This window comes from Meriones unguiculatus, chromosome 1 (genome assembly GCF_030254825.1).
Source record: "Meriones unguiculatus strain TT.TT164.6M chromosome 1, Bangor_MerUng_6.1, whole genome shotgun sequence".
Classification (NCBI taxonomy): domain Eukaryota; kingdom Metazoa; phylum Chordata; class Mammalia; order Rodentia; family Muridae; genus Meriones; species Meriones unguiculatus.
The window spans coordinates 194,100,029-194,120,958 of NC_083349.1; the positions used below are offsets into that span (position 1 = coordinate 194,100,029).

Consider the following 20,930-nt stretch of genomic DNA (forward strand, 5'->3'; position numbering starts at 1 on the left):
GGATTTGATCCTTGCACCATATTAACTGGGCCTGGTGGTACGTGCCTGCAACTCCAGCCCTTGGGAGGTGGAAGCAAGAGGATCAGAAGTTCCAAGGCTATCCTCAGCCTCACAGGTTGCTGGTGGGCAGCCTATATGAGGCCAGGACAGCCTGTTTGTCACAGTAATACGCCAGCTCCTCATATGTGTGTACACATTCATTCATATGTCTGTGTGAAAGAGACAGAATTCCTCCTCATGTAAGTCTTCAAGGCTTCCCATTGCTCCTAAGGTGAAGATGCGCTCCTAGACAAGTCTTTTCACCCTGCACTCAAGGGCCACAATCTGGCTGATGTTGAGCTGAGTTCATGCTGGTCCCATGCTCTTGGTTTCTGTGGGTGCTCCTGCCTTGGGTCCAGAGAAGGCTCTAAGAACAGAATGCTTTCCTCCCTTCCCCTGCTGTCTCCACATCTTACCTTGAACGTGACCTTCTGAGACCCCTGAGCTCCAGTCTATCGTGTGACTCCACAGCACCCTCTCTTCTACTCCACGTTGCCTCCTGTCACTAACCTCATGGGGCTAAGTAGGGGCGGTCTGTCTTCCCTGTCCAGGCGAGGAGTCCTCACCGGCAGGACCCAGCTCCGTCGTCCAGTGTTTGGCGCCCAGGGGACCCTAGGCTCCATTGACTCATTAGCTGCTTGTTTGCCTTGGCTGCAGTCCCCTGGAGGGGGGCTGGCAGCCTGCAGGCAGGGAGGGTCAGGTCCTGGGACGGTGAAGCCCAGCAGAGCCTTTAGGCCAGGAGGGGGCACAGCAGCTTGCTCTGAGAAGGCAGGAGAGTGGGAGAGAATTCCAGGCCAGTGGTCATGGGACGCACGTGCAGTGGTGTGGGGGAGGGTAGGAGGAAGCAATGTTCCGGGTTAGCAGAAAGCAGGGGTGGGGAAGATAGACTAGGACCCATGTCCTAGAGGACAGGACTCAGGCCAGGCCTACGTGAGGCGTAGTCTGAAGAGTTAGGGCTCAGCCTGTGGAATGCACGGCAGGCCTTTGTGCACACCTGACTAGAGCAAAGCTGCGTGTGACTTCGAGAATTTCCCCGATGTGATGTTATTCTTGGTTGAGTCTTCCTGGTTTACCTAAGAATCGGCTCGGTTGCCTTACTCCCTGCCACCGCCCCCACCCCTCCCCAGACTCCTCCAGTAGCAGGCTCGCTACTGCCCGGTGTTCCTCCATCTGTTTGTTGAGAGGCAGTTCTCTACACACAGCTCCAAATGTACAGGCTCCCTCTGTCGCAGCGGCTGGCCAGGAGGCTACCGCCGTGACGGTCCTGCACCTCCTCTCAACTGGAGCTGCTGTTTAGTCGCAGCGCTTGAGAGGCAGAGGCAGGTGGAACGACATGTGTTTGAGGCCAGCCTGGTTTACAAAGTGAGTTCCAGGACAGCCAGGACTACACAGAGAAACCCTGTCTGGAAAAAACTAAAGCAAAAGTAAAGCAAACCAAACCAAATCAAAAAAAGACTCAACGCCCCCACTGAGGCTATAGCTACAGAGCTTGCAAAGGGTCAGGGGTCCTCACTTCTACCCTCTGTGCTTCTGCCTCACTGCAGGCCCTCCTGTTGCTGGGTCTCTTGTCACTCCTGGCAGGAGCGGGCACTTTCTCTTCCAGAGTTGGTGACTCAGCTCCAGTGTGTTTGGGGGAAACTTGGTTCCTCCCTTGGTCATTAGCCCTGAACCTGGACAGTCCCTGGTGTCACTCATCTTTATAGTTCTGAGCATGGTGAGGCCCTCCTTCACCTGGTGAAGCCTTCCTCCGCTGCACTCCATCACAGAGTCAGGGCTGTTATCTCGGGTTCAGTGTGCCTACATTATGTTGAGCAGAAGTTGGCTGAGGGCGCCCCAGGGGTGGCGTGTGCCTCGGTGACCAGCCTGGGGTGCCTGGAGGTGACCTCTGTCTCTCTCCCCATCTCAGTATAAGCAGGTGGAGCAGTACATGTCCTTCCACAAGCTCCCGCCTGACACCCGGCAGCGCATCCATGACTACTATGAACACCGCTACCAGGGGAAGATGTTCGATGAGGAAAGCATCCTGGGGGAGCTGAGTGAGCCGTTGCGAGAGGTGAGCCTCGGGCAGCCTGAGCGGGAGGGGGTGCTCGGCCTTGCCGGCACACAGCCCCTGACCTGCTCCTTTCTGTCCCCCCCCCCCCCGTGCTGTCTGCGGAGCAGGAGATAATCAACTTTAACTGCCGAAAGCTGGTGGCCTCCATGCCACTGTTTGCCAACGCAGACCCCAACTTTGTGACGTCCATGCTGACCAAGTTGCGGTTCGAGGTCTTCCAGCCCGGGGATTACATCGTCCGCGAGGGGACCGTCGGCAGGAAGATGTACTTCATCCAGCACGGGGTGGTGAGCGTGCTCGCCAAGGGCAACAAGGAGACCAAGCTGGCTGACGGCTCCTATTTTGGAGGTGAGACAGCCGGGCCCCCAGGAGAATGGGAGCGACCAGGAGCTAAGCTAGGGGATACTCAAGATCAGAAGCACGAGGCCCCTTCAGGGCACAGCCTGGAAGTGGGTGACTGAGCCCCGTTAGGGGTGTCCGTCGGTGAGGTCTGCTATGGTAAAGCAGGTAAGACTGGAGCCTTCTAAACCACCAGCTCTGGAGGCGGGGCTCACAGAGCAGGTCAAGCAGGGGGCTCCGTTAGGGCTCTCTCAGGGGAAGACGACTGCCTTCTTGCTGTGCCAGGTGGCAGAGAGAACTCGTGTGTTGCTTCTGTGGCCTCTTCCGCTACATGTGTGTGCATGCACGTGCCTGTATGCACCCAGCCGCACCCACCCACTCTCACACACTGTGGCACCCGTGTAGAGGTTAGGCGACAACTTGGGTAGTCAAGTCTCTCCTGCCATGTGGGTCCTGGGTATCCAACTCATGCCATCAGGCTTGGCCAAAAGCGAGGTACTGCCGGGCCATCTGGCCTGTCCCCCCACCCCCAGCTTCTTCTATGAATCACCTTCCAAAGCCCCACCTGTAAGTACCAGATCACCTCACGATGGGGATTTCAGCCCAGGAATAGGGGTGGGCAAAGGAATTCTGTCCATTGGAGGGTGGTTGTCCCCAGAGTTAGAAATAGCTTGGCGCCCATTTGGTGGGGTTGGAGCTGGTACCCAGTATTGCTACAACCTAGCAGGCAGCCTTGTGAGGTTATTGTACCAAGCAGTGGGGGCCAAGGTGAGGATTGTGCGGCGCTGGGTGGCCTGAACTGACCCTGAGTCCTGCTGCGCCCACAGAGATCTGCTTGCTGACCCGGGGCCGGCGCACAGCTAGCGTGAGGGCAGATACCTACTGCCGCCTCTACTCGCTGAGCGTGGACAACTTCAATGAGGTGCTGGAGGAGTATCCCATGATGCGGAGGGCCTTCGAGACTGTTGCGCTGGACCGCCTGGACCGGATAGGTGAGGGGCAGGACGAGCGGGCGGGAGGGCAGGGAAGTGAGTGCGCGGCCACTCCTCGGAGCCTTTTCTGGGTGTGGCCTGAGTGTCCTCTCTTTTTTTATGGCTCAGGCAAGAAGAACTCCATCCTCCTCCACAAGGTGCAGCACGACCTCAACTCAGGCGTCTTCAACTACCAGGAGAATGAGATCATCCAGCAGATCGTCAGGCATGACCGTGAGATGGCCCACTGCGCGCACCGCGTCCAGGCTGCTGCCTCGGCCACCCCAACCCCCACGCCTGTCATATGGACCCCGCTGATCCAGGCACCTCTCCAGGCTGCTGCTGCTACGACATCAGTGGCCATAGCTCTCACACACCACCCTCGCCTGCCCGCCGCCATCTTCCGGCCCCCTCCAGGACCTGGGCTGGGCAACCTCGGGGCTGGACAGACACCAAGGCACCCAAGGAGGCTGCAGTCGTTGATCCCTTCGGCGCTGGGCTCTGCTTCACCAGCCAGCAGCCCGTCACAGGTGGACACGCCATCTTCCTCCTCCTTCCACATCCAGCAGCTGGCTGGATTCTCTGCGCCTCCTGGACTGAGCCCTCTCTTGCCCTCCTGTAGCTCTCCCCCGCCTCCAGGAGCCTGCGGTTCCCCACCAGCGCCGCCGTCCACCTCCGCAGCTGTTGCCACCACAGCTGGGTTCAGCCACTTTCACAAAGCGCTAGGTGGCTCCCTGTCATCCTCCGACTCCCCGCTGCTCACCCCACTGCAACCAGGCGCTCGCTCCCCACAGGCTGCCCAGCCTCCACCCCCAGTGCCGGGGGCCCGCGGAAGCCTGGGACTCCTGGAGCACTTCTTGCCGCCCCCGCCCTCCTCTAGGTCACCATCATCCAGCCCTGGGCAGCTGGGCCAGCCTCCTGGAGAGTTGTCTCCAGGCCTGGCAGCTGGTCCACCAAGTACACCAGAGACCCCCTCACGGCCTGAACAGCCGTCCTTCATGGCAGGGGCCTCTGGGGGTGCTTCTCCTGTAGCCTTTACCCCCCGAGGGGGCCTTAGCCCTCCAGGCCACAGCCCCGGCCCCCCAAGAACTTTCCCGAGTGCCCCACCCCGGGCCTCTGGCTCCCATGGTTCCTTGCTCCTGCCTCCTGCATCCAGCCCTCCGCCTCCCCAGGTTCCACAGCGCAGGGGCACGCCACCCCTCACCCCTGGCCGCCTCACACAGGACCTGAAGCTCATCTCAGCCTCTCAGCCAGCCCTCCCCCAGGATGGGGCACAGACTCTCCGCAGGGCCTCACCTCACTCTTCAGGGGAGTCGGTGGCCGCCTTCCCACTCTACCCCAGGGCTGGGGGTGGCAGTGGGAGCAGTGGGGGCCTTGGGCCTCCTGGGAGGCCGTATGGTGCCCTCCCAGGCCAGCATGTCACTTTGCCTCGGAAGACATCCTCAGGTTCTTTGCCACCCCCACTTTCTTTGTTTGGGGCAAGAGCCGCCTCTTCTGGAGGGCCCCCTCTGACTGCTGCACCCCAGAGGGAACCTGGGGCTAGGTCTGAGCCAGTGCGCTCCAAACTGCCGTCTAATCTATGAGCTGGGCCCTCCCTCCCTCTTTTTTTTTCTCACTCTTTTCTTCCTTCAGGTTTAACTGTGATTAGGAGATATACCAATAACAATAATAACCATTAAACAAAAAACATACCCCAGAAAAACAAAAGACGGCAGCAAATAACCAGGTATTCTTAGAGCTATAGATTTTTGGTCACTTGCTTTTATAGACTATTTTAATACTCAGCACTAGAGGGAGGGAGGGAGGGGGGAGGGGGAAGGGAGGGAGGGAGGGAAGAAGGGAGGGAGGGAGAGAAGCAGGCAAGGCCCAAAGGCAACAGCCAAAGGAAGGCAGACAGGGACTGGGGGCAGAGCAGGGGTGGGGTGACCCATGTCGGGGGTCCTAGCACAGACCTGTCATTCTATTGTTCTTTAGAGCAAGAGCTACCTACCATCAGTTCCTTGGCTGTGAACTTGGAGCCCACTCTGTTGAGGGCTGCCCTGGGGTGTGTTCCCAGGAGTCTCAGGCGCCTGAGTCCTTGGGACACACCGGGCCTTGAGAGCCTTGCATCTTTTTCTACTGTAAACGTAGCAAGATATGTATATGAATATGTATATGTATGTAAGATGTGTCTATGTATAGCTATGTAGTGCTCTGTAGAGCCGTGTAGATATCAGCTCCCATGTGCGCACATGCGTGTGCTGTCTAGTTTAATCCCATGTTGCCAGGACACCCAGGTCACCTTACATGCAGGAATCTGCTGTGGCCCGCGGGCTGGGCACTGCAGGCTCGGGGACACTCTCTCCCAGTCCTCAGGGAAGGAGACCCCTGGAACCTTGCAACAGACCATCTTCCCCATCTCTGGGCTGTAACCCAGCTCTAGCCCGCCCTCCAGTCCCGTGGAGGGGAAGACTCCAGGCTGAGCCTTCCACCTCCCAGGGCTTCAAGCACACCCGACACCTCCATGGCCTCAGTTTCTCCAGCTGTGCAATGGGAGTTGGGGGGAACCTCTCCTCATTGAGTGTCGTGTGCCAGGCACTGGTTACACATACCTACAGACTGGGAGGTGGGGACTTTGGTTTTTCCCATTTCACAGGCGAGGAAACTGAGGGCTGGGTCGCTTTTCCAGAATCACATAATCAGGAGTGGAAGAGCTGGTCTGGTCTGAGCTGCAGACCAGCACCTCCCCAAGGCGAAGGCCTGTGCTGCTCCCCTCAGAAAGCAGTGTGCTGTAGAGCACCAGCTTGTGGTCCCTGGGCAGAGCGCAGAAGGAAGCGATGGAGGTTGGTGGCAGTCAGGCTTTTATTCAGATCCCGGCTCTGCTGTTTCTTAGCTGTGCGGCCTTGGGCAACCTATTTGACCTTTCCATGCCCTCGTTAGTAAAATAAGAACAACTGGAACTGCCTCGCGATGACCAGTGAGGACCAGATAAGAAAAAGACGTGACATGCCCAGCCCCGTGCCTGGCGCACGGCATAGTAGGTGCTCAATAAACCATGTCTCTTCGCCCTTCTCGTAAACTTAGCCCACTGCGCCAGTGAACTATGGCGGGAGCCCTGGGAACTTTAGTCGAGGGCGCCAAGACTTAAAATCTCAGGACTCAGGAGGTGGCCGGGCCTGTCACGGCCCAAGGGAAGTGCATGGCCCGTGGTGGGCTCGAGCCAGGCCTTGAGATAGGGGAAGAGTGGGAGAGTGCGTGGAGGAGTGAGGGAGGATGGAGTGATAGGGGAGTTACTGCAGTGATGTGGAGTTGGGGAACTGGGTTACCGGGGGAGATGCACAGGCCAGGGACAGGGAGGACCTTGGATGACAGGCGAGGTTGGTGTGTGGGTTTGGCTCTGAAGGCAGCGAGCAGCCAGAAGCAGAGTCCAGAGATAGGAAAGCATCCCTAATGCCTCCCGAGGCTGGGTCAGCTTCTCCAGCAGGGCCCTGGGAGACGCACAGCCAGAGCCCTCCCTATCTACGGTCTAAGCAGGCAGGATGCCCACGTAGTGAGGAGAGCTGGTTCTACCGTGTCCATGGTCTCTAGTGACCAGCCAGAATGGTGGCATGAGCAGGTTTGGCCCTGAGCTGCCCTGGGATGCCCCAGGGAGCCCGTCTGTGGGAGCCTGCAGGGAGTGGGATGTGATGATTCAGGAGAGAAGAGGCGAAGGCCCCGGGACCCTGGAAAACGGTGGGAGCCAGAGAAGCATCTCCAGACCCAGACAGTCCTCAGACTTGGGTTCTATACCCTGCCCCAAGGACGGCAGCTCAGTGCTAGCAGGACTCCACCAAACCTGCAGCCCATCCTAAAGGCGCAGGACATGAGATGGAGGCCTGCGGTACAAGGAGGGGAGAGTCCCCTTGTCATCAGGCCTGGCCTGGTCGCTCTTCTCTGCTGATCCATGCATTTTATAAACGCTCTGACAAACTGGCAAACTCTTTGGTGACTATGGAGAGGCCAGGTCCAGTCAGTAGGACCTTCACCCCCCAACCTCTACAAGCAATTTTCAAATCTTCCACTTTTAAAACAGAAAACGGTTGAATACACCGTCTTGTATATTTTATTTAAATAAAAAAAAATTCCAGCAAATGCCGCCTTGTTTTGGGATCAGTGATGGGGTGGTAAGGTTCACAGGGAAACCTGGAGTCTCCAGAGGGGGTGTGGGGGAGGGGCAGTGACACTCGGCCCTCGAGCACCCGTGCCCACACGTATGCCCCTGCCTGCCCCCACCCAGAGGCCTGGAGTTGAGCCATATGCAGACGATGGCTGGGGGCGCGGGGCCGGACTACAGGCAGGTGTGCGCCCGAGTGCGGGTCCTTGAGGGTGAGCGGGCATTCCCAGAGCTGCTAGGGAAGGGAGAAGGCGGGGGTCCCGTGGAGATCTTCCTGCCTCTGACGGGCTCCACAGTCTCTGTGAAGAAGGAGGCTAGGACATGAGCTCCAGCCAGCCAGATGCTGAACGGGGGTGTGCCCTCTTGCTGCAAACAGAGCCTCAGCAGTGGGCGGTGGCTGGGGGCAGGAGGTGAGTTGTGGGGAAGCATCACAGGCGCCAGGGGGCAGAGTACAGATGTGGGGCTGATGTTCAGGGGCAGACCCGGAGCTGGAGGTGGCATGGCACCAACTTCTGTCTCACATTCTACCCTTCTACTAAGCTTTGGCCACAGATGGTACCTGCAGGCCCTTGGACCTTGATATTTGGGGCAGGGGTCTGGGGTTGGAAGAGCAGTCTTCAGGTTCCAAGCTGGTGGGGGAACCATCCTGCTTGCCTGAAGAGGGTGAAGTCCTCTGGAAAGAGCCAGGGGACCTGGCCGGTTGTTCCCCATCACTACCTGCCTAGGCTGTTTCCGTGGTGACAGGCCTGGAAGCCTGTTGCTAGGCAGACAGCTCAGCAGGCCCAGCGTCCCCATGACAACTGCCCCCTGTGGCCAGGTGGCAGTGCTTCCTCAGGGACTCCATTGGCATGGCATAGGCGGGGCTAAACTCAGCTACTCCAGGGGCAGCCTAGTGTGGCCCACAGTGGCTGCTGGGGCCAGGGGAAGCCTTTGTGGGTGGAGTTGGGTGGGGAGGGATTAGCGGCAGGTCCTAAGAAAACTGAAGTGGGTGGCTTCGCCAGATAACTGCTTTTCTCTAGAAAAAACTGCTTTTCACAGGGGCAATTAGTAAGTGCCTACTGTATGCTAAGCTCTGGGTGCTTTCCTGTTGTCTCATTTCATTCTCCCACCAACTCTAACGCCAGAAAGGCCTCAATGACAGTGAGCCACGGGAAAGGGGTGGGATGCCCATCAGCCAAAGTGAAGGAAGCTGGCTGTATACTCAGCTGGCTGTATACTCAGCTTGGGCCTTGGCCCTGAGCAGGCACTTATATTATAGAGTGCTGGTCTGTTTAGAATTAAAAAGCCACAGTGTAAACGGCAATTGGTTTGTTTTCCTTGACTAACAACTCTAGATAGCCAGTGATGAAATACTCCTCCCTCCCCAGTCTGGAGATGGCACCTCCCCCACAGGCTGCAGCCCACGGGACAGCTGCTGTTCTGCTGGCTATCAGAAAGGTGGGAAGACCCAAGTGCCTCAGTGGCACTGAACTTGACTAGAAAATTCGAATGGTGAGAGAGAGAGAGAGAGAGAGAGAGAGAGAGAGAGAGAGAACGTTTCTGGGGACCAAACCTAGAGGGCCTCTTATAAGCCAGGCAAGTGCTGTACCCCTGGGTTGTTTGCTGAGACGGGGTCTTGCTGAGTTACCCAGGCTAGCCTTGAATTCAGTCTGTAGGCCAGGCAAGCCTTGAATGGCTGATCCTCTTGCCTCAGCCTACTTTGAACGGACTCGGAATGGAAGGTGCGTCTCATCCCAGGCGCTACGCACTGCTTTCTTCAGCAGAATTTCCTAAGGGCGGTCAACTCTCCGGCCTCACTTCCTACCCTGCCAGTCCACCTCTTCCCCGAGCAATGTGGCTTCTACCTCTCCTCCCCACTCCTCTAGGCACTGGAGAATCCAGGGCTGATGTCCATTGCTGGTCTTGCTATTTCCTCAGTGTCAGACCCCATTGGTCAGGTTCTCCCCAGATTTGGGGCTCCCACTCTCCCTACTCAACCTAGACTCAGCTGTAAGAGTTCTTCTTTCCAAAGGTTGGTGCTGCTGGGGCCAGTCTTGGTTCCCTATCTTGTCACTCCATATGCCTTCTAGGGTGCCCCCACCCAGGCCCCAGCCTTTCTCCTTCTGCAGACAAAAGCCTCCCACACTTCATCGCAGCCCACGCAACTTCCCTGAGCCTTGGCTGGGGCTTCAGCCCCTTCTGATGGAGCAGGCTCTTCTATTCTCTGCTGTCCATGGCTCCTAGTGAAGCTCAGAGCTTGTTCCTGCTGGCCCCTGCCCCTGCTGGCCCCCGCCCCTGCTGACTTTGCTTCTTTAATCCTCTTTCACTTGAAGGTGGAATATTTCAGACAGGCAGAAGACACATTCCATATGAGGATATTAACAACACTAGCCATTTACCAATCACCTAGTTTAAGAAATAGAACACAACTTTCACCTTTGAAGGCATCTGTGGCCCTGCTTCCCCAGGCAAAACCACTTATCTGAGACCTAGATTTCTCTCCCTTTTACCACAGAAATGGGGTCTTGGTACAATGCATTTGGTTGCATGCCAAGGTTGAAGGGTAGAATTAGAAGTAGCTGCTTGGTGAAGGATTTTGTTACTAATATAGTTCAGAGTTTCTGTACGTGATAAAAACCTGTGTGTTTGTTAGTTTTGTGACAGTTTAACATTTCTCTACAGTAATGATCTATAGGGTTGGAGATGTCACTCAGTTTTGCAGAGTACTTGCCTAGCATGGGTAAATCTGGATTCAATCCTCAGAACTACATAAGACCAGGTGTGGGGGTAAATGCCTTTACCCATAGTATTCAGGAGGTGGAGGCAGGAGGACCAGGAGGTCAAGGCCAGCCACAGCTACATAACCAGCGGCAGGCCAGCCTGGACAACAAGCCCCTGTCACAACAAGAAATGTCTTTTTGTTTCCTGGAATGGGGAAGGTCACACTCCTTTATCCTTGTATTTCACTCAAGAGATCTATGGTTTTGAAATGTCTGTTACACAAATGACACCATGCTGAACATGCTAATCCATTTTACATTTGATGTTACCACTGTGGGGCGTTGAGGACGCACAGAACCTGTAGCCTCCTCTTTATCTCGCCTGCATAGGACTCCAGTCTGGAGATGGGAAAGTTCTAGTTCCCACGCTTGCAGACACTGGCGCTACAACAGCTCCCGGTGGGCCATCTCTAGGCGCCATATCCAGCAGTGGAACAGCTGACTCACGGGCAAATTACTCTGCTTTTTATAAGATAATGCCAACCTGTTTTAAGTAGTTCAAACAGTTTACACTCCCACCTGCAGGGTATGAGTTATTCTCGCTCCACATTCTTGCCAAGAGCCGGAGTCGTCAGGCCTCTTACTCTCCCCAGCCTAGTGCTATTAATTGTGTTTTAATGAGCAAATCTCTAATTACCAGTAAGACTGGGTCTTTGTTCGTATACTAATTTGCCATTTATGTTTCTACGTCTGAGAAATATGAATTCATGTGTTTTGCTCCATTTTCTATTGTCATTTGTCTTTTTGTTGATTTGTAGGACTTTTATACACATTTTATTAGGAAAACAAAATAAGTCCTTCATTAACTGTGTCACTAATATCTTCTTCCTGGTTTGGTTTGTGTAAGTGCTCTCTCTCTCTCCTTCTCTCCCTCTCCCTTTGTCCCTCCTTCTTCCCCCCCTTTCCTTTCATCTGTTCTGATACACAGATGCTTTATGTATTAAAATGTAGTTCAAGTTTATCAGTGCAGACATTTCAAATTCTGAAAATTTCCCTGGTGCCTTCTTTGCCTAACAGCCTCGCATACTCCAGCATATGTTGTCCATTTACCTTCCTTTATATCCCACTGTCTCAGGGCTACCACCCAACTACTAAAGACGCTGTTTATGGAGACTGGGGACACCTAGAACATTTTCCAGGCATCACTTTGTGTGGTGGCGATAAAACACCTCGGCTTAGGGGAGAAAGGGCTTGTTTGCCACACAGTTCCGGTTTATAGTTCATTACTCCAAGGAGTCAAGGTAGGAACTGACTTACTGCTTACTGTCAGCTTGTTTTCTCCTTTTATACTGCTCAGGACTCGTTGCTTAGGGAATGGTGCCACCCACGGTGGGCTGCATCTTCCTACATCAACAATCAAGGCAGTCTCCCACAGACATGAACACAGAACAACCTGATCCATGCAATTTTCCATTAAGACTCTGCCAGGTGGCTCTGGGTTGCCTGTGTCAAGTTGATAGCTAAAACTCACTAGCATACCAGTCATTAACATCCTGCCCTGTTCTTTTAAAATTGTTTTATAATCATCTTCATCAAGGTTTTACATTTCATTGGATTTGTTCCTACCTTCTCATGCTTTCATTATTATTGCTAATTTTATCTGTGTTTCTTATTGAGGTATAATACATATGGAGTAAAATTCACCAATTTTAAGTGTTTAGTTCAGTGAGGTCTTACAACCACCTCAACAATTAGAATATAGAATGCTTCCATGATTCTCTCCCATCCCCCTCCAGTTTCTTCCTCCTACTTGATTCCCAGCGGCTCTTATTATATCCCTGAAGTTTTGCTGCTTCTGAAATTTCATGGACAGGGACTCACAGAGCACTTAGTCTATACTTGCCTGGTGTCCTTCATTTAGCCTGATGCCTTTGAGCTCTGCCTGTGGGATTCTGCACTGGACTTTCTTGTATGGCTTGGTCACGATTTGTTTATTCATTCAACCATCAATGAACAACTGAACTGTTTCCAATTTTGGCTATAAAGAATAAAGCTTCTATGAATATTTGTGTTCAAGTCTATGAATGGGGATTTTTAAAACATTAAATTGACAAACACGAATTACATATATTTATCATACACATGATACTTTGAAATATGTACTTAGTGAAATGGCTAAATTGAGCTAATTAACATGTATTACTTCATATATCATATTTTTGTGGTGAGAAGCTTAAAAATTTATTCTTCTAATGATTTCAAGATGAATATAAGTTTTCACTGATTTTAAACTCCCAGGAATGGCTGTCCTGAGTCATTTGGTTATTATATTTGTAATTTTGTTTTCCACAGTGGAAGGACCGCTCGCATCTCTGTCAGCAGTCACACCAGCTTTTTAGTCACTTCATACCCTTACACTGCAGTTGCCAGCTGCAGTGTCACCACCACTCTATGTAATGTTAGCTCTGCTTTTAATTTGCATTTCCTCAAGGACTAAAGATGCTTTTGGCTATCTATTTTCCACCCATATGTGTTCCGTGGTAAAATGACTACTCAAATTTTTACACAGTTGTTTCTATTAAGCCTTCCATTTCCTTATTATTAGATCATAACTAAAATACTCACCATGTATACTTGATAAAATAGTTGTTTGGGGACTATTTTCTCTGAGCTTGTGGTTTACCTTTTTATTTTCTTGAGTAATGAAATAATTTTTAAAAAGCAAGACACAGAGAAACTAAACAGGAAATAACCAGCTGTCACTCCTACTGTTGAGTAAATGCATGACATGTAGATAAATTAAACTCTCAAATCAAAAGCAAAAGACTTGCAGAAAGGATTAAAACTCATGATCTAGCTGTACACTGTCTACAAGAGATATATGTTATCTTCAAACAAGCCACTAGGTTGAAGATAAAAGAATGTGAACGTTATACCAGGTAAACAATGGCCAAAAGAAGACCAAACTGTTATTCTAATACTGAAGCAGACTTAATACAGAATAACTGCTAAAGACAAAGGACATCTTATGAAGAGAAAAGGACTTAATCAATAAAAAAAAAGTGACATTTCTAAAAACACATACCCCTCAAATGCAGGACGTAAGCCTGAAAGAGGTAAAAACTGCCAAGCTAGTACTCTCCCTTCAGAGCTGGACAGAACAGATAAACTCAAGATTAGCTTGAAAGTAGACTCAAAGCTAGACATGGTGGCTCACAACTGTATCCCAGCACCTGGGAGAGAAGGGCAGGAGGATCAGAAGTTTAAGGACAGCCTGGACTATAGGAGAGTAAGTAGATCTGGACAATTCAAACCAACTATACCTATCAGGTGCTGCTTGGACACTTCCTCCAACAGCACCCAGGATTGTATATGGATCGTGCTCCAAGACAGGCCATAAGTTAGACCACAGGTCTGTATGGATTGAAGAGATGGAATCAGATAAAGAATAGTCTCTGATGACAAGAGAATGACTCTCTCTCTCTCTCTCTCTCTCTCTCTCTCTCTCTCACACACACACACAAACACACCCACCCACAGAGACAGACACCCTGCCAAACATGGGATGCAGCAAAAACAACGGTAAGAGAGAAATTTACAGCAGCAGACAATTGTACATTAGGCTTCATCCTCTCTTCCTTCATTAGGACCATCCCTTACTCTCTTTAGAAAGAGCATTTCAAAGCATTTGTGTTGTAATTTATCTAGTTACCTGGGACTGTTTTCTTTCAGATGTGGTCCAAAGAAACTGAAAGAAACTGTCCCTCGGGTGGATCTGCACCATTCTGTCCACCTGCCTCATGGCCCCCACGCTCCCTCTCGGGCTGGAAATGCCGCCCTTTGCCAGCCCGTGGCTCAGGTCTCAGTGTGTCCCATGCTGGGTGGTGGTAGCTGTGCTGTGTCTGCGCCCTCCTGCAGGCCTGGGTAAGTCAGCAGCAGATGTCTAACTCATGTTGCGTTCTCAGGCACCGAAGGCTCCAGGAGTGTCTGGAAAGAGTGTGTAATTCCTAGAGCTTTGAGTGAGGGAAACCCATTTTTACAGACCCAAAATATTCCTTTTTCATATTACCTGCCCACTCCACATCTCCTTGGCTTCAGTTCCAGCCGCGTTCCTTCTGCTAGTCTACAATGCTCACAGGCAGTTCCTTCTACCTACCACCGCGCAGACAACTTCGTCCGTGGGAGCCTGCTCTATCATTTCGTCTTCAAGAATCCCAGCTCTCCTCTCCTCTTTCAGAAAAGCTGTACACTACTTAGATGTCTCAGCAAGATTTCTGTGCGTCTGGGTGTGCTGGTGTGAGTACAGGAGGAGCATGGAGACTGGAGACTTGAGGGGCTCTCACCTTCCTCCTTGTCAGGCAGGGTCTCTTTGTACTTTGCTGCTGTATATGCCAGGCTAGCTGAATCACGGATTTTTGGGGAATCTCCTGTCTCTTTCTCTCATCTCTGTCTACCTATCTCTGTCTCACAGAAGTATTGCAATTACAAACCTGTGCTACTCTGTCTAGTTTTATATGGGTTTTGGGGATTTGAACCTGGATCCCCGCGATTACACAGTCAGCACTTTACTCACTGAGCCGTATCCTCACCCAGACCTGTTTTTGAGTTTATGAAAGGTACCCACTTTATCCTTAACTCACTAGGATGACCCCCAATCTGATATGCCACCTGCAGCCCATCTGGGTCCTGCCTCGTGTCCCTGAGTGTTTCAGAAAATGCTCTGTGGGCGGACAGCACCAGCTTACTCTCTCCAGTCAGAGTGCTGCTGACTGCCTCAGCCTCTGCACTGGCCTGCATTTGTCCCAGTGATGGGGTAGAGCCGTCTGCTTGTAGAAGCGTGGGAGCACGGGATGCCCAGGAGCATCCATGTGACGTGGGCAGCTGAGCGCCTCCACCTCCCCACCCTGGCACCTCAGACTCAGCAGAGCCTTCCTGACGATATGCTCCCTTGCAAGAAGAGCTTGAGCTTTATCAGATTCCCCCAGCGCGGGCTCATGATGCATTAGCTCTCTGACTTCAGGTCTTATCTTTCTCAAAGGGAAACCCATTTAGTAAAAACCTACAGTGCATTAGGTACTAGGGTGGAGAACCCAAACATTTACAGTTCTTTCCTTAAGGAGGACGTTAAGTACTGGAAGAAACACTAAAAAAAAAAACGATCAGGGGTTAGGCGGGGTCTTTAAAGATGAACACACATCTACTGACAGAGGCAGTGGTGAGGTGGAGGAGAAAAAGAGAAAGAAGAAACTGCAGGAGCTGCACACAAGGCTTACTGTGTGGAGGTGGGCTGCTCTGATGCCAGGCCAAGCAGGGAAAGGGAAGGGGAGAGGCCAGGTGCCATGCGGAATCGATCTGCAGGCAACTGCATCATGTTGACAAGGGAGACAGAACTTGTTAGCAAAGATACTGGCCTGCTGGAGGTCCTCGCCAGATTTCCCACGGAGACTGGACTGCTCAGCAAAGCAGCAGCACTCTGGGACACACTTGAGAAGGAGGGTTGACAGAAGCAGGCGGAGCAACGAGCTCAGTTACGGTGCAGAGGCCTTAACGCTGTTTCCACACTCCCATCTGCGAAAGGCGCTCACAGGGGGCAAACACCTAGCAACCAGGTAACGGAGCTCTGCTCCACAACCCCGAGCGTGTGCGATGGTCGAGGATCTTTTAGGGCCTGGACACTGCCAACTGGGCCCACAGTGCTGACAACATAAGGCCTCCCTCCCGCCGCGATACTATGAATTTCTTAGCTTCACACCCTGAAGTCTTGCTTCCGGATCCCATTCCATTGTGGGTCACCCACACCGCGCCGAGCTCTTTGGAGCTTGTCTCCTCACTGTCTAGAGGATCTTATTTCAGTGCCCAGAGCAGCTGAGAGTGGGAAGGGATCTATTTACTCCATACAAGGTCAAAGAGCATTCAGGCATGCTGCAGATGCCCTCACTTTCAGAAGTTCTTTCAGATGCATCAAACCCTTTTTCCCTGATTTCTCCTTGGAAACACCTCCTCCAAATTTTCTTAAAGGTACAGGTTTCCAGGCCCACTCTACCCATAATTAAGGAAAATTCAAATTATTCTTTCTCTGAAATTCGGCAACTGCTCAGCCCTAGATTTTTCATTTCCCAAATGAATGAATGAAAGTTGGGTAAAGGACACCATCCACTACACTTAAGGATAATGATAGATTTAAATAGTATTTTATTCCAACATTATAGAACATGAAGGGGCTGAGGTATTAATTTATGTTCTTGTTGATTTTAACTGTCAACTTGACATGGCCTAGAGTCATCCAAGAGGAAGCTTCCACGGAGGAGGAACTGCCTAGCTCAGACGGGCCAGTGGGCAGGTCTATGGGAGACTGCCGTAGAAGCTGATGTAGGAAGGCTATGGCATAGGCCCTCTTGAACTGTGTAAGAAACCAGCCGAGCATAAGCTGGCCTGGAGGCAGCCTGCAGGAGGCGCCTCTCATGCTGCTTCACTCCTTTTGAGGGAACGCGAGCTCCTTGCTTGGAGATAATGCTGTGAAACAGCAAGCAGGACGGCTTCGATTTCTCCCAGGTTGGACCGTGATTAGAATTTAAGCCCAGTATAGCGTTTCCTCCCCTAAGTTGCTTTTGGTCAGTTTTTACTGCAGCAGCAGAATGAACTGCAACAGTTCCCTTCAATTAACATCTCATACTTCTCCCAGTATCCCGGTATTTCTTTTCACTGATAGCTAGAAACACAAGGTCACGAGCATGACACTTGTTAGGATCTTCTGTGTGGTCAGGAGTGGCTCCTCTTGGCTCCTTGCTCATTTGCATGGCCATAGCTAACCATTCGGTGGCTTACCTGATGCTCTCCAGTCTTTCCAGATGGTGCAACCTATCCCTGGCAGGGAGGGACGAGAAGAGGCTGTTTTTGTTTGCTTGTTTGTTCTTTCAGAGCCTTGTCCACGTTGTTCAGTCTGGAGCCAGCCTTGAGGGCAACTTCATTTTCGTTCTCAGCACCAAGCTGGTTGTTGTGGCACCAGCATACGTTCTGAGGACTCTGTAATAGGGCAGACAGCTCTCTTTTAAGCGCACTCCAGGACTCCAAAGGGACACAGGTACTCAAGTGTGAAGGCCCAGGTACAACATCTCTAAGAACCAATTTGGGGTCCCTGCAAGATAGGGAGGGGCTATGGGAGAAGCCTCCCAGCAGGCCCCAAACCTTATCTTCAGGGATATTTGTCCGCTCATCCAAAAGAGGCACCTGCTGCTGTCAGAAACTGCATCTGGCCTGAGGCAGAGAGCAGTGGGAAATTCTTGTCCACGTTGAGGCTGTCGAGACCACATGTCTGCACATTCACAGAGCCACCACTGGAAAATACGCCAAGAGTGCCATCTAGGGGTGCAGAGGGGATAGCTCCAGTGATCTCTGGCTGGAAGGGGATGCAATCTCAAGAGCAGCTTTCCCAGGGCGGAGCAGCGGTGCATTTGGTAAGGCTCGTCTGTCTGGACCTAGGGGTATGGTGGAGCCCTGGGGTCTCAGACTTTACCCTGAGACCAGTCTAGCACCAGTGATGGGGATGGGGCTCTAGGTTTCTAAGGATAGGCCGGCAGCAGAGCAGATGGACACCGGGGTGGAGCGACACTACACTCTTCATCTGGCCCCAGCTCTGTCACAAGATAACAGATGGCAGGGGCCTGTGGCTGCTGAGGTCAGCGCTATTCCAGGCCGGGAATACTGAGTGATCTTACAGCCCTCGGCTTCTCAGTATAGGGAAACCAGCTCAGCACGGTGCTGTATAACTCAGGGTGGCTTTGTTGCCAGGTGCCATTTGCCTTTCCTCAGGCTTCCCAGTCCCCTCATGGCAGCAACAGCGGAAAGAGGACAGGAACAAGAACATTTTTGGGGCTGGCAGTCAGACACTTCTTAGATTACCTGCTACGCCTGCCATCCTAACTTCTGTCTTTATAGCGCTGAGCACCACAGGGCAGTCACTAGACAATGCAAACAGGAGCCCCCAAAGTTTTAAGGAAAATAACTTTTTGACCAGACCACAGTTTGATTGGATTAAAAAAGTGTATTGGACGTCCAATACTAAATAAAAACATGTAATTGTTTTTAAAAAGCCATAGAGTTTTACAGCATCAACTACAGAAAAGGCCAAACAAGTGTGTACAGAACCCCGTTCCAGCAGTCCTCCGGCCCCCGAGCAGGCAACAAGGCAACAAACACATTTGTTCCACACCCTCCCGAAGGAAGCTGCTGAGCCACAGCTCAACTAGGACACAAGACACACAATGGTTTAGTTTCCAGAACAACAGGAAAATATAAGACACATATTAAATTGTGAAATGGTGTAATACACAATAGCTTTGCATTTTCTGAATTTAAAAAAATCCCCCAACTTTTAAGTTACTTTATTTAAAAATACATCCCTCCCCTATCCCATTGCAAATCTGTGGCAGTATCCAGGTACCAAGGCCCTGAGGTAACCGAAGTGTTGGGGTTTATGGGAAGGAACTCCCTAAATACTTAGCATGCTCTGAGCAAAGGCTAGGCAGTTTCTGAGGAGTCTAGCCTCCGGGTGGCGGAATGCTCTGAGCTTTTGTAGCCAAAGCACACTGGTTGTCCCAGAGCCCTGCCTGGTGCCGTCCTGTGAACAGCTGGAAGAGCAGCAGGGTTAGAGCACTGCATTTTTCACTGCCCCGCCCCCAATCATACCAAGAGTCCATCTTGTTGAAAAGTAAAAAGGGTAAGACCCAAAGAGCGTAAAACAAACCTATGTTCAAGGGCAGGTAGGCTGGCGTAGCCATTGGTATTGGCTGAAGAGCCGAAGCCTGATTTACTCTCTATACTGTCTCCCAGGGATTTGTTGGGGAAGAAGATGCCTGAGGGTTAGTCTTATACTTTTCATTATGTATTAACATAAAAATCCAAACAAATACACACCTCAGCGTCTCACCTCTACCACTCTGCAAAGGCAAAGGCTGCAGCGTATGGCTGAGTCTTCAGCATACCTGGAATCTACTGCTACCTCATTCTAAGTGGGTTTGGCTAAGCTGGTATAGGCGAAGGCAACTGCTTCCACTGACCTTCTCTCCACTATCTGTCCTCTGCTCCTTGTAGAATTCTGTTCAGAAACATGTGGGAAAGCCTCCTGGGCACCGTACCATCTTGCCTCATCCTAGTTGGTGCCTTTGAGGAGAGCCTCTGCAATGTGGAAATGAGAGCTGCCTGGCTGAGGCCTGGACCAGAGAAGCAGAAATCCTGTTTGGAATAGGAAAACAAGCTCCTTCCTTAGCTTTTAACCTTCCAAAGAGAACCAATGATAGTGGCACAAAGGGGGTCCCTGCCCTGTGCGTTCTAACTTCTCCGAGCAGCTGAGGCAGGCTCTGGTTCTACTTGGCATCATTCAAGCAATTAGAAACACATTGCTGGGAACCTCAGTGTGGACACTCCAAAAAGGACGTGACCAAGACACCAGAGCAGCTAAATCATCAAAACCACCGTCGTATGAGAATTCATAAGCACATCCAAACAAAACTCCAGTTGCTATGCAGTGACACGAAGATGGACATGCCAGGTAAGGACACTGAAGATGCTGCTTCCATTCTCCGCAGGCTTCTGGAACAAAGTACAATGACAGAAACATTCACAGGGCCTCAGCAGCCCTCCATTTCCTATTCCCAATCCCCAACCCCACCCCAAATACTGAATCTGCACAGAAAGCAACAAACAAGTCTTTTCAGTTACATTTCATTCAAATAGATCTGTAATCTCACAGTGATGAGAAGAGAAAGTCAGGCCTTTAATAATTATAATAAAAAAATAATAAAAAAGCTTACAAACAGCAATGCAACATTTCCCACCCCCCTCAAAGTGATGGATTAACAGCTGGCAGAGGATGCAATGTCTTAGAATTAAAAAATAAAAACAAAACCCAAAACAAGCCAACCCCTGTCGACAGTGTCAAACAACCGCACTGTCAGTGACTTTCTAAGTAACCGGAACCAGCAGCCAGGTGTCAACTGCTTGTGGAGAACATCACGGGCTTCCTTGGCTTCTGATAGTGTGTGTTTTTTTTTTAAAGTAAAATAAAATAGGACACAAAATTGTACATAAATGCCAATGTCTACACTCCATAAATGTGACGCAGTTGCAGCACAAAGACACAGCCACTGACCACAAAGTGAAAGGCAGGTTGCACTTCTTCGTGCCTCTTCCCTGGACACAAAATTTTGGCCCATGGTGCCCAGTCCTGCAGGCTATCAGCAGGCAAAGGGAAGCTGCCTCAACACAAGTGTCATCCAGGCTGACCAGAAGGCAAGGTGGCTGTTCCTGGAGCCAGCTCCATGCGGAGGCACTGGATGGTCTACTGGCTCCTGCTCTCAAGTGCTGTCCTCTCGTACTCTGTACAATTCCTTGTTTTCAAGGTTAAGTTCCAAGACTTTCTAGACTCAGGCTTGGAGTCATGTCCAGGTGAAGGTCATCAAGCTGTTGTGATGGCATTTAAGTCCTTCATTAGTCCTTCCAGGTGGGCCATCTCTTTGGTCAGCTCATCTGGTTCATAACTCTGCAGAAGGGAGAACAACATGGGAATGATGGAGAACACTGGGGATGATCTGAAGAGCTGTCCAGGAAGGACAGCCCAGAGTACCAAGTGGCCTGGCCAAAACTGCCCTGGGAAGCTGGTCTGAAACTAGGGTGGCTCCACGAAGCCAAAAGCAGCAGGA

The 20,930-nt window shown here is 51.5% G+C and overlaps 2 protein-coding genes across 12 annotated transcripts in view; one reads left to right on the forward strand and one right to left on the reverse strand.

Moving 5' to 3' along the window:
* The window catches only part of Hcn4 (hyperpolarization activated cyclic nucleotide gated potassium channel 4), a 41,829-nt gene extending 34,298 nt beyond the window's left edge, over nt 1-7,531 (forward strand). Inside the window, exons 5-8 of the mRNA XM_060375005.1 lie at nt 1,946-2,092; nt 2,200-2,440; nt 3,259-3,423; nt 3,532-7,531. Of these exons, the coding sequence (XP_060230988.1) occupies nt 1,946-2,092; nt 2,200-2,440; nt 3,259-3,423; nt 3,532-4,985 (2,007 nt within the window). The 3' untranslated portion in view covers nt 4,986-7,531. The remainder of the gene's footprint in view (nt 1-1,945; nt 2,093-2,199; nt 2,441-3,258; nt 3,424-3,531) is intronic.
* Nucleotides 7,532-18,254: 10,723 nt separating this feature from the next.
* Nucleotides 18,255-20,930, reverse strand: part of Neo1 (neogenin 1) — a 179,217-nt gene continuing 176,541 nt past the window's right edge. For all 11 annotated transcript variants that reach the window (XM_060375121.1, XM_060375114.1, XM_060375132.1 and 8 more), the window contains one exon: nt 18,255-20,770. In XM_060375121.1, coding sequence (XP_060231104.1) covers nt 20,687-20,770 — 84 coding nt within the window. In that variant the 3' untranslated portion in view covers nt 18,255-20,686. The remainder of the gene's footprint in view (nt 20,771-20,930) is intronic.